General features: G+C 37.6%; 2 protein-coding genes across 2 annotated transcripts; both read right to left on the reverse strand.

Moving 5' to 3' along the window:
- Positions 1 to 865: 865 nt before the first annotated feature.
- LOC140792800 (uncharacterized) lies at positions 866 to 12,515 on the reverse strand. The gene is made up of 2 exons (XM_073144004.1): positions 11,804 to 12,515; positions 866 to 971 (listed from the first exon to the last, which is right to left on the reverse strand). The coding sequence occupies exons 1-2, from the start codon at positions 12,204 to 12,206 to the stop codon at positions 949 to 951; spliced, it is 426 nt and encodes a 141-aa protein (XP_073000105.1). The 5' UTR covers positions 12,207 to 12,515; the 3' UTR covers positions 866 to 948.
- A 687-nt stretch (positions 12,516 to 13,202) lies between these two features.
- LOC140793078 (probable thiol methyltransferase 2) lies at positions 13,203 to 17,778 on the reverse strand. Its single transcript, XM_073144442.1, has 8 exons — positions 17,559 to 17,778; positions 17,220 to 17,347; positions 16,368 to 16,454; positions 16,106 to 16,206; positions 15,933 to 16,032; positions 13,941 to 13,987; positions 13,743 to 13,821; positions 13,203 to 13,497 (listed from the first exon to the last, which is right to left on the reverse strand). The coding sequence occupies exons 1-8, from the start codon at positions 17,758 to 17,760 to the stop codon at positions 13,444 to 13,446; spliced, it is 798 nt and encodes a 265-aa protein (XP_073000543.1). The 5' UTR covers positions 17,761 to 17,778; the 3' UTR covers positions 13,203 to 13,443.

Consider the following 17,778-nt stretch of genomic DNA (forward strand, 5'->3'; position numbering starts at 1 on the left):
CTAAATCGTGGCGATCAAGCCATGTGTCATCAGATGTAGGTCATCCTTTCCAACGTACTAGATACCGTTGGGTTCCACCTTCTCTAGTTGAAATAATCTCATTATCTAAAATTTTATCAATTTCGTCTGTTGTGGTAGATAAAATGTTGGGAAATGGAGGTAAAGAGAGTCTCTCATAAACGGACTCATTAGTAGGCTCAGTATCTAGTGGGCTATCTGGGGTAAAATCTGGACCTTTATAAGCTACTAGATCTTCAATATTAAAAGTAGAACTGATGCCGAAATTATTAGGGAGATTTAGAACATAAGCATTATCACTAATTTTCTTGAGAATTTTAAAAGGTCTAGCACTTCATGCATGCAACTTTTTGATAATTCCAGCTGGGAACCGTTCCGGACGTATTCGGACCATCACATAGTCTCCAACATTAAATTCTTTAAATCTCTTTCTTAGATCAACTCGAATTTTATAATTGGTATTATTTTGAACAATTTTATTACTGATTTTTTTATGCAAGTCATGAATATGTGATGCGAATGCAAATGCAGACTCAAACAACCTATGATAATAGGACATAGGAATGAGATCTATAGGTTGTCTAAGTTTGTAACCATATACTACCTCAATTGGACTTAGACCTATTGATCTATTAACAGAATTATTGTCACGACCCAAAATAGGAATCATGACCGGCCATGCATCTCAATATGCTTGAGATGCACGAAGCCTTAATAATACTCTTTACGTATACGATGACAAGATAAATAAATAAATAAAAATGTGCTATATTAAAATTTTATTTCTAAATGCAATTAAAATAAAAACAATGTTAATATTTTTGAGTTTCTAAAAAAAAAAAAAACTTCTAATCTAAAGCACAAAATCTAAAAGAGCGGAAAGGTAAATAGGTAAATCCTAAGTGGAGGTGGAATCCGGGTACATCACGCTCAGTCGCCCCGCTGACTATTACCTGAAATAAATAAACAAATACAACAAAAAAAATAGAACTCGTGAGCCAACAATTATAGCTCAGTGAGTGGAATCCACTCAAACCAAATAAATTTTAAAACATAATAATGCTGAATAAATTAAACTAAAATCAATAATATCCATCATAATATGCAATAGGCATGCTCTCTACATAATAACAATGATAACAATAGAGAAATGTCACAACTTGTAACCTTGCACGTTTTCAATATATTAACATCTTCTTGATATTTATACTGTCATATGTCTCAATGGGTCTAAACCCTGTGGATCCACATCAACTAGAAGTCACCTCGAGATGACGCTGAGGACTTTTCTTCATAGCTGATCCGGTTAGGGTCATCAGAGGGTATCACCCTGTGATCAACACACTCTGTCTTTTCCCCTAACCGTTGAGAAAAGTTAGAGTCACCTAGGAAATTTTCTCATACTTCCTAGGACTGTTCCCTAACCCCGCCAGAGTCACCTAAGAAAGTCACCGCAGTGATCTAATTTAGGACTTTCCCCTGGACTTCCAGATAGACTTGAGTCACCACGGAAAATCGCAAACGATTTATACCGGGACTGTTCTCTAAGTCGTATCAATACTAGTCTTATTTTTCTTTTCACAAATTTCAATATTTGCACGAAGTATGGTGATGCACTGAATATAATAATTAAATGCACACAGGAAAATAAAACAATTAAATTTTCGCACGTACGGATGAAATAAATAGATTTGCACACAGAAATTGCAACAATTTAATTTTTACATATAAGGGTGAAATAAATAATTTGCACACAGAAAATTTACATGGTCTGACAAAAATACGAAATATAATAAAATAAACACGTGAGTGAATCCACTCACCTGAGTCTAGGCAAGACAACCGAAACCTCAAATCTCTAGCTCACGTACTAGAATTCACCATCGGGGAGGAGTGTGGTGGTTCCAATTTCCTCCGGCGACGCTCTGGCTGGCCGATTCCACGGCGACGACTCAAAAGTTTTTGGTAACCCATGCAATTTAACGATTTCATCAAAATAGATTTTAGCAGCTCGAGAGGCATCAAAAGTTCGAGAACAGAGTATAAAGTGGGTCATCTTTGAAAATCGATCCACTACCACAAGAATAGAATCGTGCTTTCAGGTGATATTTAGAAGTCCAAGTACGAAGTCCATACTATACCAAGGACAATTAGGAACAGGTAGAGGCATGTACAGTCCTGTATTTTGCTTTCGCTGCTTAGCGAGTTCATATGCGTGACATCGACTAAGTCTCATAACATCTCTCTTTAGTCTTGGCCAGAAAAATTGATGTTCCATAGCTTCAATAGTTTTCGCATGCCCAAAATGTCCTGCTAAATCTCCAACATGCAATTTCCAAATTAAAAATTCCCTTAATGAGGTGCTGGGAATGCATAACTTTCGAGATTTAAATAGATAGCCATCCTGCAACATAAAACCATATATTTTTCGAGTCACTTCGTCGCTTAATAAATTGTAAACTTCATAAAAATCCGGACATGATTCATATTCAGTTTTGATTTTATCAAATCTTATTACTTTTGCATTCATCCTTGAAAGAAGAATCATGCGACAACTCAGTGTATCAGCCGCTTTGTTGTCTGCTCTAAATTTGTGTCGCAAGGTGTACGTATAGTCCTGGAGAAATTCAACCCACCTGCCATGTCTAGCGTTAAGCTTCTTCTGGGAGTTAAGGTAACGAAGAGCTCCATGGTCAGAGAAGATTATAAATTCTTGAGGGAGCAAATAATGTCTTTAGTGGCGAAGAGATTGAATCACAACATAAAATTTCTTATCGTAAGTGGTATACCGTTGTCTAGTTTCATTCAACTTTTCACTAAAGTAGGCAATTGGATAACCTTCTTGGCTCAGGATTCTTCCTATACCAACTCCAGAAGCATCACAAACAACCTCAAAAACTTTAATAAAATCGGGGAATCACATAAAGGAGCTTCCACCATTTTCTTCTTAATTTCGGTGAAAGTTATAATGGCACTTGCTGACCACTCAAATTCACCCTTTTTGAGACATTCAGTTATCGGAGCCACGGGAGACGCCGATAGTTGATAATCCCTCCTATAGAAATTTGGTTATAATTTTTATTTATTTGGGATGTCTTTTATTTATTTTCTATGTAGGGTGTCTTTTGCTTAATTCCATTGTAGGCCTATATATAGACCCGTTATATTTTCTTTGGAGGTTAATGAAAGTTTATGTGATTTTGCTCTCTATAGAATTTTGGTGTGAAACCGTTTTAGGGTAGAGGTGTGAAACCCCATTCCTTTCTTTCTTACTTTCCTCCATCTCTCTCTTCACCACGTTTTGCATCATGGAGTTCTATCACGATCCGAAATAGGAATCATGACCGGCTATGCATCTCAATATGCTTGAGATACACGAAGTCTTATTAATACTTTCTACGTGTACGATGGCAAAATAAATAAATAAAATGAAAATATGCTTTATTAAATTTAAAACTAATTGTAAAAAACATAAAACAATGTTAATATTTTTGAGTCTCTAAACTAAATAAATAAAGCTTCTAATCTAAAGCATAAAATCTCAAAAGAGCGGAAAAGTAAATAGGTGAAGTCCGAGTACATCTCGCTCAGTTGTCCCGTTGACTATTACTTGAGATAGATAAATAAATACAAAAAAAGAATCCATAAGCCAACAACTATATAGCTCAGTGAGTGGAATCCACTCGAAAACCAAATAAATTCTAAATCATATTAATGTTGAATAAAATTAAACTAAAATCAACAATATCCATAACAATATGTAATAGGCATGCTCTTAAAATAATAACAATGATAACAAAAGAGAGAGTCACAACTTGTAACCTTGCGCGGTTTCAACATATTAACATTTTTTCAATATTTATACTGTCATATGCCTCAATGGGTCTAAACCCTGTGGATCCACATCAACTAGAAGTCACCTCGAGATGACGCTCATGACTTTTCTTCATAGCTGATCCGGTTAGGGTCATCAGATGGTATCACTATGTGATCAACACACTCTGTCTTTTTTACTAACCGTTAAGAGAAGTTAGAGTCACCTAGAAAATTTCTGATTCATCCTATGACTGTTCCCTAACTCCGCCAGAGTTACCAAAAAAAGTCACCACAATGATCTGATTTAAGACTTTCCCTTGGACTTCCAAATAGACTTGAGTCACAACGAAAAATCGCAAGCGATTTATACCGGGACTGTTCTCTAAGTCGTACCAATACTAGTCTCATTTTTCTTTTCACAATTTTCAATATTTGCACAAAGTATGGTGATGCATTGAGTATAATGATTAAATGCACACAGAAAATATAACAATTAAATTTCCGCACGTACAGATGAAATAAATATATTTGCACACAGAAATTATAATAATTAAATTTTGCCACGTAAGGGTGAAATAAATAATTTGCACACAGAAAATTTACATAATCTGACAGGTACAAAATATAATAAAATAAATATGTGAGTGAACCCACTCACCTAAGTCTAGACAAGACAACCGAAATCTCAAATCTCTAGCTCACGTACTAAAAATCACCACCTTAAATAATAAATAATAATAAAATTTTTAATTTGAATAATATTAATATTTTTAAAATTTAAAAACTAAAAAGAACTAAAATGGGTTTAATTTACCCATTAGATTCGGCTAGGCTACTGCTGGCCCGGCCCATTCCAAAAAAGAAATTAAATTAATTGGGTTGGGCCGAGGCCTAGCCAAAAACTAAGTGGATTGGGCTATAAGCTAACCCTAGGGGTGAAAACGGGTCGGATTAAGTCCGACCCGACCCGCTATCCGATCCGGATCGGATCGGATACGGATAGGAAAATCCTATCCGATCCGGATTCGGATTCGGATACGGATACGAATAGCTATTTCCAAAAATATCCGGATCCGGATACAGATAGCCTTTTAGAAAAAAATCCGGATCCGGATACGGATACGGGTTTAGTTGATTTTATCGGATACGGATTCGGATAACGGATATCCGTTTACCCGCTTAAGATTAAATACCCAACTAAAGTTACTAAACCCTACCTCTATCTCTCATCTACTCACCATCTCCCCCAAACCTCCATCGACCTCACTGCTACCCGCGGCGCCGCCCTCACTGCTAGCCCTCACGGCCTCACCGGCTCACCCATTTTCACTGCCTCCCTCCTCCGGCCCTCCCTTATCGACCTCGGCTCTCCTCCACCGGCCTCACTCCACGGGTCCTCGATCCCGTCGCCTCCATCTAAAATTAGCCCACCGCCCTCACCGCCATCACTGCCTCCATCTACTAACCATCTCCCCCAAATCTTCATCGCCCTCATAGCCTCACTGCTAGCCGTGGCGCCGCCTCCATCTAAGGACAAAAATCCACATCGCCCTCACCTGTTTTCACCGCCTCCCTTCTCCGGCCCTCCCTCGTCAAACTCGGCTCTCCTCCACCGGCCCTCCCTCGTCGACCTCCACTCTCCTCCACCGGCCTCCCTCCACGGGTCCTCCTCCACCGCCATCGACCCTCCCTCCACTCCATTGGTCAGGTATATTAATGCATTCATAACCATTTTTTACATTAACTAATTATAATAAAGTTAATGTCAAGTGTATTTGTGAGGCATTTTAAGCAAAATGTATATTATCTTTTTATCTAAAAACTATCTCTCAGTGACATCTACTGTCAGTCTGTTACAGTGTTACTAGTTTTATCAAGCTGAAGCTGAGAGAGAGTCTATCTATGATTGACTCTCTCTCAGCTTGAATGAATGAAGGTTGTGGGATAATTAGAGATGGTCAACTCTCCTCCATCAGAATCTCTTGGTCATTATTGCATGAGGAATGGAACTTCACCATATGAAATGGGAGGCTAATAGCAATTATGCCTTATTGACATATACAGCAGTGGCTACCAAAAGAGAGGCTGCAACTAAAGCACAAATATACTAATCCTATACCCATCTGTAGAGTCTTCTTAGAGATAGCCAGAAGAGATGACAGATGGAGAAGATAACTTCTCTGAGAAGCAGCTCAAGTGGCAAATTCACGCAATGTACTATATGAAAGATAAATCAGCATGTCAGAGTCTGGGAGTCGAGGAACCAGATAGATAGAGAAATTCAGAGGAATGTATGAGGATGCATTATTCTTGCAAATGGCTATTGATAGTATGAGTAATAGAAAAAACAGAGAGAGAGAGAGAGATTAATTAGAGATGAAGATATGGTACTTTCGAGAAATAAAAAATGGTAGCCATTTTCAATACCCATCAGTAAACGACAGATTGTGAAATAGGATACTTAGTGTAGGCTGTGAAGAATGTAACATATAGCAAGTGGCATTAGTAAAAGGAGACTGATGTATATACTCTAAAATGGAAAGATAAACTGGAGAGTACTTATAATAGATGAGCAAATAGAATGTATAAAGGAAAACTTAATGCTGAACAATTTCTTAATGTTGAGAATTTAATTTAAAGGTGCTTAATATCTCTAAGCTCAATTCCTTGGTTTCAATCACTATTGATCTATTTGATCTCCGTTTAGGAAATACACCAACTTGCTGAAGTACTTTCGCATTTTTTTCACCTTTGGATGTGCTCTTGTGAACCAGGAACCTCACTCAATTCTACAAAAGTGTTGCAACTTTTTTCATAGTTTTATCATAGAATTTGTAATCTAATTCCTTGAAGACATATTCTCTTATAGTAGAAGTATTACATTAATAATGACATATGTTTTACATGCATGGCATTTATGTTTTACATGCTTGACTAATTTGCCTCTGTTTGCATATTTTGCAGCTAGTTTTTTTCTCCTCTCTTGTCTGATATTTTTGCAATTTGGTCCAAATTATTTGGAAGAATAATTAGTTTTCAAAAATTATTAGACTGGTAAGAATATTTGTATTTAATGTATTCTCTCTTTTATGCTTTGATCTTTAATGTTTTAGCTGTAATTAGTTTTAATATCCATGTTTAGGAGTTAATGGCATCTACAAGTGCATCAGTTCAAGGTGACACCTCAAGTAGTGTTTTTAATGATGATAGAACAAAGAAGAAGAAGTTGACATCAGATGTCTGGAATAATTTTGAGAAAATTGAAGAGACAGAAGTAATTGATGGAAAAATAATTCGCAAGTACAAGGCAATATGTAAATATTGTCGAAAGCAATTTAGTGGGGAAAGTTCTATGGGAACATCACACTTGAGGAACCATTATAAGAACAAGCATAATAGAGATAGAAGACAAATGATACTCAATCTCACAAAAGTTGGAGAAGATGGAATGTTAGAGTCATACAAATATAATGAAGAAACAAGTCAAAGAAAACTTATCATGGCAATAGTAATGCATGAATATCCTTTCTATATTGTAGAGCATGAGTATTTTATTGACTTTATAAAATCTCTACGGCCTGCTTTTCCAACAAAGTCACGGATTACTATCAAAAAAGAGATCTTGGAACTATATGTTGAGCAAAAGAAGATTTTGCATGATATGTTTACTTCACTTTCATGCCGTATAAGTGCTACCATGGATCTCTAGACTTCTAGACAAAATAAATGATATTTGTGTGTTACAATACATTTCATTGATGATGAATGGAGTATTCAGAAAAGAATCATAAATTTTATACATTTAGAAGGAAGACATACAGGGTTGAATCTCTGTCAAGCATTTCTAAAGAATATGATTGATTGGAATATTGACATGAAGCTCTTTTCATTAACTTTAGATAATGATCGAGCTAATGATGTTTGTGTTAGAGATGCGGTTACTCAGCTGAACGGACAACAAGCTCTTGTTTGTGATGGCATATTTTTTCATGTTAGATGTGCCACACATATTATTAATTTAGTTGTGCAAGATGGTTTGAAGAAAATAAAAGATGCAGTGGAGAATATTCGTCATATTATTATAATTCTCAAAAATTCACCTTTGCAATAGGAGGAGTTTCTCAAAAGAGCAAGAGAATGCAATTTAGATACCAATAAGTCTCTTTCAATTGATGTATCTACAAGATGGAATTCTACATATTTGATGCTTAAAGATGCTATATATTATAGCAATGCATTTAAGAGACTTTATTGTGCTGATCAAATTAAATTTACTGCATGTCCAACAAATGAGCAATGGGATAAAGCAGCAGTGTTATACAAATGTTTGAAAACATTCCATACGATTACTGAATTGCTCTCAGGAACTTCATATCCGACAGCTAACTTACTTTTCAAAGAATTTTGTGCTATTCAGTTGCAAATTAAAGAATGGTAAATTTTTTTTTGATGAACTTGTTCTTTCTATGGCAACATCAATGCAAGACAAATTTGATAAATATTGGAAGCAATGCAATCTTATACTAGTAGTGGCTTCATTTTTAGATCCTCGGTACAAGATGAAATTTATGGTGTATTACTTTCCTAAAATTTATCCTCTTGGTGGTGTTAAGGAACTTGAGAAAGTTCGTGGAGTCATAAGGAATTTGTATAATGAATATGCATCCAAATTTTCTTCTCCGTCTGATCCGGATGTGAATATAAATAATAGCCAAGTGTTGCAGAGTGGTAGAGTTGACCTTGATGTTAATAAAGATTTAGAGCAATATTTAAGTGAGGAATGTCAACAACAATCTATTAAGACAGATTTGGATCAATATATTGAGGATGCCTCACTTTTATGGCAACGTAATGACAGTAAATTTGATTTATTATCTTGGTGGAAGACAGAAGGTAGTGGAAAGTATCATATATTATCACGAGTTGCCCGTGATGTATTAGCAATTCCAGTCGTCACAGTTACATCTGAATCTGCATTTAGTACAGGTGGCCGAGTAGTTAATGCTTATCGTAGCAAGTTGGATCCCGAATCAATAGAAGCTTTAGTATGCACTCAAGATTGGATAAGATCTACAAGAAAAGGTAATGATTATAATATTCGATAGTATTTTATAAAATAGTATTGTTTACTAATGTTCATATATTTTTTTCTTATTAGGACAAATAGCATCAATTATTCAGAATGTTGAACAATCTGAAGATGTTGATTTAAAGGGGGAGTAATCATATTGTAAGTATTTTTCACTTTATATTTTAAGTTGATTAATCTAGTTTCTTTATATTACTTTTAAGTTGGTTAATTTAGTTTCATTTATTTTGCAGATGCACTTGAAGAGGAGGATTGTTCGAATGGTTGGATGTTTTGATGTTTTGTTCCTCTAACTTTAGGATGTTGATACTTTTTAAACTTGGTTAATTTTATTTGTTAAAGTTTATGTAAACTTGTGTCAACTCTAAACTTTATTTTGATGGATATTTTAATTGCTTTTGTGGTTGATAATGTGAACTTGTGTTAGAATAATTTATTTACTTTTATGGTTGACAATGTGAACTTGTGTTAGGATAATTTATTTACTTTTATGGTTGACAATGTGAACTTGTACCAGGATATTATTTTTGCTTTTATGGTTGATAATGTGAACTTGTGCAACAATGTTATATTTGCTTTTATAGTTGACAATATAAACTTGTGCAAAAATATTTTATTTGCTTTTATGGTTGACAAAGTTAGAATCTCATTATTGTTGTTGTTGTAATTTTTTTATCAAAGTTTAGATCATTAGTTTATGCATATTATGTTTGTTTAAAGTCTATAATTTCTTTTTTTTTTTCTTTTTGCACCGTTACTATCTTTTTGCCAATGAATCAGTTCTTAAATACTTTAAGTTTTGTTCAAATTGTATTTGAATGGTTTTAGACTTGATTGATATTCGTAGTAAGTTCATATAATTTGTTTAAAGTTTGATACGTATCTATTTAAGATCCGAAAATTTATCCGAACACTATCTGATCCGTATCCGAAAACTATCCGATCCGTATCTGAAAACTATCTGATCCATATCCGAAAATTATCCATATCCGTTTTCTTAGGATATGGTTTTAATTTTTGCTATCCGTCAAATATCCATATCCGGATAAAAAATATGGATCCGGATATGGGTTGAGCACTATCCGAGCCGTATCCGATCCGTTTTCACCCCTAGCTAACCCGCAGCCCACCCACTTAAATGGTTCGGTTCGGGTCGGGTCTTTGGATCCGAAATCCAACCCGAACCCGAACCCGAAACTAAATAGAAAAGGGTTGGCTCGGGTTAAACCCAAGCCCCACCCATAGCCTTCTCTTCCCGCGACCGACGCGAGGAAGAGAAGGATCGAGGGAGAGAGTGGTCGCCGGCGACCCTGTCGGCGGCAGTTCACGACCGACTCTCTCTCTCTCTCTCTCTCTCTCTCTCTCTCTCTCTCTCTCTCTTCGTTGTCCTCACGAGGTGGAGGAGAACCCGTTACTGACGGTCGACTCCGACGCCGACGACGACTGGAGCTATGAGGGCTTTTCCAGAAGACAACCATCGCGCAAGACCAACGGCTTGGAGCTCTCGAGCACGAGCAGCAACAGCCCGAAGCCGCCGGCCGACGAGAGTTGCCGGCGAAGCTGAAATCCCCAATTTATGTATTTCTAATTTACTCTATTAAACTTTAATTAAAAGATTAAGAGAGGATCAAATCTAATCCAATTCATATTAGATAAAATCCTCTTTTTTTTGCGCCTCGTCGCGTGCTGGAGAGGGAGAGGGGAGGGGCTGCACGTGCACCCTCCTCTCTCAACCCCCCAAATTTTTTTTTTCTGATTCTGACAAGTTCCCTCAGCTAGAATCTAGGGGTCAAGCAATGGTCAACGAAAATCAATCTTGGCACAAGTGAAGAACTAAGGTCTATTAGTCGATTGCTTTCTTATCTTGTAGCATCTGTTTATTATTTGTATCAATTAATACCTCATTCTTTCTTTAATAGCATCTACTAGTTATTATCAACAAAGAGGTCATATGATATTCTTACTTGTAATATCGAGACTGCACCACCACATGATTCTAGCTACAAAACTACCACAGGATAATTTATATCAAGTTTCAAAAAATTAAGACCCGGATCAAGATTGGCCTCCTGAAAAAATTATCTATATTGGCCAAATTGGTTGTATTGGCTGTTTGGATCGGATCCAATTATTTTAATTACATATAAATATTATTTAAGAATTCAGGAAAATTTCTAAATTTTTTTAAACAAATGATAAAAAGAAGAAAATCATATGATGCATAAAATTTTTAAAAAGTACTAACTTATTCAAAACTACTGCAACGAAGGAGAGAAAGAAGAAAAAAAAGTACAGTGAAAAAATAAGAAATGAGAGAAAAAGAAATAAAATAAAAAAATCGCATAGTCAAGGTTGTCGAAGTTGGATCTCGTTAGTGAAGTTTGCCAAAGCTGTATTTCTGCGTCGGAAAAGCAATAGCTATAGCAGGGAGAGAAAGAAAGAAAGAAAGAAATTTAGATCAGAATTGGTCCAGATCGGCTGATCCCAGTCAATTGATTGGGATCGGGTTTGGATAGGAATCTTACCAGTCCTTCGAACCATGATTTATATCAAGCATAAAATCCACATCCCTACTTAATTGGCATGAAGCCTATGACCGGACCCAACTACTCAACAACTATCAACTCGGCGCATTTAGGAAGAAGAGCCCAAAACTATTTAAAACAAATTAAAAATGATCAAAATTTGTATATCTATAAGGCATCATCGTTTCCAAGATATACCATGTCACTCTTCTTGGGATCATTTCAACATGTTGAAAGGTTAATTCATCAAGAATGCAAGATTAAGCAAACGGCACCTCTGCTGTAAGCATTACGATCCACACAAACTATAAGAAGAGGAAAGAAGATCGAACTCAACAACAAATAAATCACCGACCTGCCTGTTTATCTTGTGGATAACGCCCTCCGAGAGCCCTTCCCTGACCGGCGTAGCCGAATCCAGCTCCCCCGACACTTTTGACCTCAGTATCGCCAAATTTACCACTTCCCCCGCCGCCATAGTACCCAAATGCTCGATGACCCAGCATCGGGGCGAGAAAAGCAGAGGGATTTCCCACCGGTGACATGTGGAACACGGGGATCACCGGCGGCGGCGCCAGCTGATGGGGAGGGTGCTGGTGGATCTTGATGACCCGGTGGTTCTGAAACGCCGCCGATCGGGGGACGAACTCCGGCGCGCCAGCATTGAGGTCGCTGGAAGAAGCGGTCAGAGGCGACCTCCCGCTGCCGCCGCTAGCGACGGAGGAACCAATGGTATCGCCGAGGATGTCGCGCGCCATTTACTGGGGTTTTGAAGGCGTAGTAGGGAGAAAGATAGAGAGGGTTTGGAGAGCTCGTTAGGCAAGGTATTCTAGAGGGAGGGAAGTTTTGGGAATCATACGAGGGGTGGGTTCGAATAGAAGTATTTATAAGAGGGAGAAAAGGGAGAAGAGAAACGAAAGAGGTCTTCTATAAGTCGGAGTGATGAAGGTACACGTGGCAGTAGAGCAGTGGTGGTTTCCGGATGATTGGGAGTTTTTGACTAAAATGTACCTTCATTTATTTATATTTTAGCGTAATATAATATTTCTTAAATTTATTACTAAATAAGATCTAATATCCTATAGCCCTAACAAAATCGCTAAACTAATTAATGTTTTTAAATATATTAATCAGTTCAGGGTTTTTATCGTTAGATAATTTTTTTTCTTATCGGCTGAAATATTAAGTTAAAAAAATTTATATACATAAAATATTGATCTGAAGTGTTTTAGGACTAGTTAGTTCAGTGTTTTTATCAGGACTACAATAAATTATATTCTATTTAATAATAAATTTAAAGAGTTGTCAACTGGGCTAGTTTGGTTAAAAATTCGATCATTAGTGTAGTTGGTCTTTAAAGAGGATGATAGAAGGGATTTATGAATTACAGTAAGAAAAAAAAGGAAAAATTGTATCGGTAAAGTAGAATTGGGGGTGGGGGTACCCGAACCGTTAGTGAGAGATCACATCTATTACTTTTAGTTCTAAAGATTTTTGCATTGAACTCCCTTTAGTTTCTATTAATTATCAATTAACTTGAGAGCCCTCTCAGTTCTATTAGAATTATTCTATTCATTTCAAAAGTTCAGATAGAGTACAAAGTGATACAAATCACAAAATTTAGTGAGGAATTCAAAATAGTAGATACCAAATGAAATCTAACTGAAGCAAGATTGTGAGGCCTATGTTGCTTTTAAGATGAAGCATTTCGAGAAATATGTTATTATTAAGATGAACATATGAAGAAGCAGATGTTACCAAGATCAATATAGACATTCACAGTCCTCGAAAAGAATAACATATATTTATCCACATTTGCAGAGTGGTTGAGGATCATATTTTTGGTATACAACAGTCAGAGGTTAATGACTGCTGATGAGGGAGAGTAATCTTTCAACAAGGACAGAATTAATTGTGTTCAATTAATTCAATCATGAGTTCTCTAGCTGTTATTTTCTCCAAGTTATTCCTCAGTATCTACTGACCAAATCTTCCTCACAAAGATGATCGATTCACATCTCTCTTCCACCTTGCAAGAATCTCCCTACCCTGTAGTATCAATTGCAGACAACTTAATGAGGCCACATTTTTCCATTAGAGTTTTAGTTTTTATATGTTGTTTTTTTCAATATGTTTCATGATACTACTGATGAACTATAAAGGGATAAGGCGGCAACAAGCTAGTCAAGCAGTCTACTTTATCTTCAGCTTAATGTTATAAGAAGGAACATTAAGTCAGAGAATTCAGTAGATTATGCAAAATGAAATTCTCATTATCAGTCAGTGAGTTGTACCTTGCGTGGCCCAACTGCTAGCTCATTATTTTCAATAGAAACAACCTTGAAACCGAGTGGCTTCAATACCTCCTCATAGCTACATGTATGCAAAAGCAAAGTATGAAAGTATTAATGGATATAAGATATGATTCAGTAGAAAAATAATAGCCTTGGAAAAGTGTAACACATGCTCTTTGAACATAGCTTCACACTTACTCATCTAGAGTATTGTTATATGGTGGCCCTTCTTCCTGATCAGTGATCTGTCATAAGCATGTAACAAAAAATTAAAATGATATGATAAAAAAAAAGAGAGAAAGAATGACAAGGAAACACCGATAGTTCCTTTCTAGCATTGGTGCACTACAGAAAAAGAATTCCCTTTAACCACAAGGTGTGGGACTTCCGAGTTTTCAGTTTTGCAAAAATGATATGCCAAGATGTTCCAAGTTTCCACCATCACCATCCCTCTCTACGGAAAAAGAATTCCCTTTACACCCCAAATTGAATTTGAGGTGGTCAGACAATATTGTCATGCAGTAACTATACAGGCCCAAATTCACATTTGCCATCAATACATCGGAAAATTCGTTATGAAACTAAATAGCCCATCAACTTCCTTTTGTTCTAACTAACGATGGCCGTGTCACAGGCACGGACCGTGCCAACCACCGGCCGGCACGGCACGGCACGTGCCGCGGCACTTGCCGGCCGTGCCGTAATAGAATGAGAGAAAGAGGTAAAGGATACCCACTTTTGCCATTGTAGTCGCCGTCGCCATCGCTCGCCGATCGCCGCCCGCCGCTCGCCGATCGCCGCTCACTGCCCGCTGATCGCTTCGTGCCCTAGCCATCGAGAGAGAAGAGAGATCGAGATCCGAACCCACAACTTAAGTTTTTAACCCTCCCGATCTCTCTCTCTCTCTCTCTCTCTCTCTCTCTCTCTCTCTCTCTCTCTCTCTCTCTCTCTCTCGATCTCTCTTCTCTCTCGATGGCTAGGGCACGAAGCGATCGGCGGGTGGCGATCGGCAACGAGGTCGATGGTGAGCGGCGATGCACTAGGAGGGATGCCGTGCAGCACCCTCGTGCCACATGCCGGTACGCCACCAGCACGACCATCCTTGGTTTTAACAGACATACTTCAGATTCTCTAATTTGAAATTAGTTGCTCTTTAGAAGTTAGCAGACCTTGTCATGTTGCAACTCTAGACTCTAGGTACTTTCTGCCCAGACTTCTGCGGAAAGTAGACCACGGACTATACACACACTAGTTGTCTATTGAAGCCAGAAGTTATATGCTGTTTGTATCTAGTTTTAATGGCATAGAATGGAATGTCATCTCCGCATGATCTTATATTAGGTATGTCTTACCATATAACCAGAATCTATTACTACATACCAACTTCCATGATTGAATCATTCATGGATGGCCATGTCGATTGCGTACCGGCACGTGGCAAGAGGGATGCTGCACAACAACCCTCCTAATAGTTTTGCCACTCGCCATTGACCTCGTTGTCGAGCTTGCCGTCGCCTGAGCTCGTGTTGGGTGCTCTAGCCCGAGGGAGGGAGGAAGAAAATTTGAGAGAGAGAGAGATCCAAATCCGCAAGTTAAATTTTTAACCAATAATCTATCTCTCTCTCGATCTTTCTTCCTCCATCTCTTGGGCTAGGGCACCCGATGCCGACTCGGCAACGGCAAAGGTGAGTAGTCTCTTATCTTTTTCTTTCCCTCTCTTACGGCACAATAGGCAAGTGCCGCGGCACGTGCCGTACCGGCCAGTGGTCGGCACGGTCCGTGCTTATGGCACAGCTATCATTGGAATCATTAACATGCTCCGCATGATAACTACTATGAGTGATTTTGAGACTGGATAAGTTTACTTCCTTGCCCTAACATATCATAATCTAGAGACAGAGTTATGAAGAAGTGAACTAATCAAAACACATCCTAGAAACTTTGTGTCACTCCCAACAGTATGCTGGAAAATTAATGATCCATGACTGCCACTATAAGTAATATAGGGTCTGCTAGAGTTTCTACATTTTCAAATTGGCACAATATATTCCAGATAAAAGGAATAAAATTGTGGATCTTATGAACAATGGAACTTCATAAAGAAAATCACATCGAAAGCTACAAAATTATGAATTCAATTCCAGATAAAAGAAAATAGTAAGAGTTCAAGAAAAGAGTAAAACATCATACTGTGTATATCAGGGTAATAAGCTCTCCATCTGGTTTTAAAATGTCTCTTATTTTCTTCGCCCAATCTGATCTCAAGCATGGATCAATTGCACAAAAGAATCTGCAGTTTCGTGCTAAAATATGAGCTTATTGAGTAATGCATGAGAAGGCATATGCAGAGAAGTAAAACTTACGTGTAATCAAAGATAAGATCAAACAGCTCCATTGGGTTCCAAGTGAAGAAATCTACTGCCAGAAAGGTGAAACAATTCGCATTTGGAAAAGAGGATGACCACTGGAACCAATTAACTTTGAGCTCAATTAAGCTATATTTTTCAATTCTTCCATATATTAGTCCGAAATAGAGTATCTTGGTTAAATATCTTTGACTTAAACTGCTCAAACATACAGTTCAACCAATAAGAAACTATTTTCAGATTTTTCTGATGATGTTACCTCTTTGGCTTTTATAGTAGCACTTTCAGAAATGTCCAAACCTACAACAAAGCGCTCCGGATTGGCTAGAGCAACAACATCATATCCCTGTCATGTAAAAGAAAATAAATGATAGAAAACATGTTCAGCTAATTAAATAAGTGACATAACAGGAGACAAAGTGGATGAATCAAGAACAAACTTACAAATAGTGAAACAAGTTTTATAGAGCTTAATCCAAAAGAAGCAGATTCCAATATCAGGAGACTGAAGAAACCCAGCAGGTAAGGTTCAATCACATAAAAGATGTCTCATCATTCCTAATTTATTAAATTATTTTCTAGTTATAAGTGTCTCATTGGAACATGGTAGTAATGGTCATGATTACGTGAGTGTCCACAGCATACAGTCAATGACTGTACAAGGTGAATACTTGGTGTTGCCAACTTGCCATCCCACTTTCTTTCAATGGATTATTAGTCAAGTGCATAAATAACATATGCTGTGCCACAATTACATAATATTTGAGGCAACCAAGTTTACCTTCGGAAACAGCTATATGATTACAACATTCACATAGAATGCTTACAAGGACTTAGCATTTCGTTAGCACTTTATCTGTGTGTGCTCCACGGGTTGATACCTAGCCTTTTCTCGTCTATGGGCTTAATATGATTACCACATAACTTAACATGCAATTTTATTCCACAGTAAGGAAATAATTCGACAGATGAGCTTCCTCTCAAGGTGGAATTTAACTGTTTCTCTAACCAAGATGTAGCAATGTTAATGAATCTTCTCCAATGATAAATTACAGCGCAGAGAAATTAGCAGCCAACATCGCCTATTAAAAAGAGAAAAAAAAATCCTCACAGTGCCGCATCCAGGGACTAAAGCTCTGCCTTTTGGGAGTGTTTGTGATTGAACAAGATGTGTCACCACTGGTGTTGGCCCTCCCAAGTCCCACGGAGTCACTCCTTCCTCCCAGCTCTTCTCCCAACCTAATCATAAAACCTCACATTGAGGAATCTATGCCCAAGATAATGGAAATTTAACATTAGCTTCTTCTTTTCTCTCATTGAACAATTCTCAGAAATTGATACAGTCAAAAGAACAACTTTAATAAATTGAAAGCTCACGAAACCAATCAATCCTAATCTGGCTCTTTTCATACTACCGGAAAGGGAATAGGGAAATCGGGGTTAGGCAAACCTTGGGTTTTGTTACTCATGAGCTCTCGGAGCCTGGCCACCTTGGGGTTCGAGCTCGGGTCTCTGAATCGCCCGGCTCCGCCACCGGACATCCTTGAGGCCGTTGCCCACGGATTCCGAGGCGACGATAGGATAGACGGGAGAGATCGTCGGGGGAAGCTATTGGCGATACGAAATAGAGGCGGCATGCCCCGCCGCCGCATAATACTTTCGTTATATAA

This window comes from Typha latifolia, chromosome 7, assembly GCF_019914945.1.
Source record: "Typha latifolia isolate L0001 chromosome 7, TyphaL0001v2, whole genome shotgun sequence".
In the NCBI taxonomy this organism is placed as follows: Eukaryota; Viridiplantae; Streptophyta; class Magnoliopsida; order Poales; family Typhaceae; genus Typha; species Typha latifolia.

Coding starts and splice junctions, on each gene's coding strand:
- LOC140792800 (XM_073144004.1), bottom strand. CDS start 12,206: ATGGCGCGCGACATCCTCGGCGATACCATTGGTTCCTCCGTCGCTAGC. Junction 972..11,803: donor TCCACAAGATAAACAGGCAG/GTCGGTGATTTA, acceptor TATTTATTTCAG/GTAATAGTCAGCGGGGCGAC.
- LOC140793078 (XM_073144442.1), bottom strand. CDS start 17,760: ATGCGGCGGCGGGGCATGCCGCCTCTATTTCGTATCGCCAATAGCTTC. Junction 16,207..16,367: donor CTACTATAAAAGCCAAAGAG/GTAACATCATCA, acceptor AATTGGTTCCAG/TGGTCATCCTCTTTTCCAAA. Junction 13,822..13,940: donor TATAACAATACTCTAGATGA/GTAAGTGTGAAG, acceptor GCATACATGTAG/CTATGAGGAGGTATTGAAGC.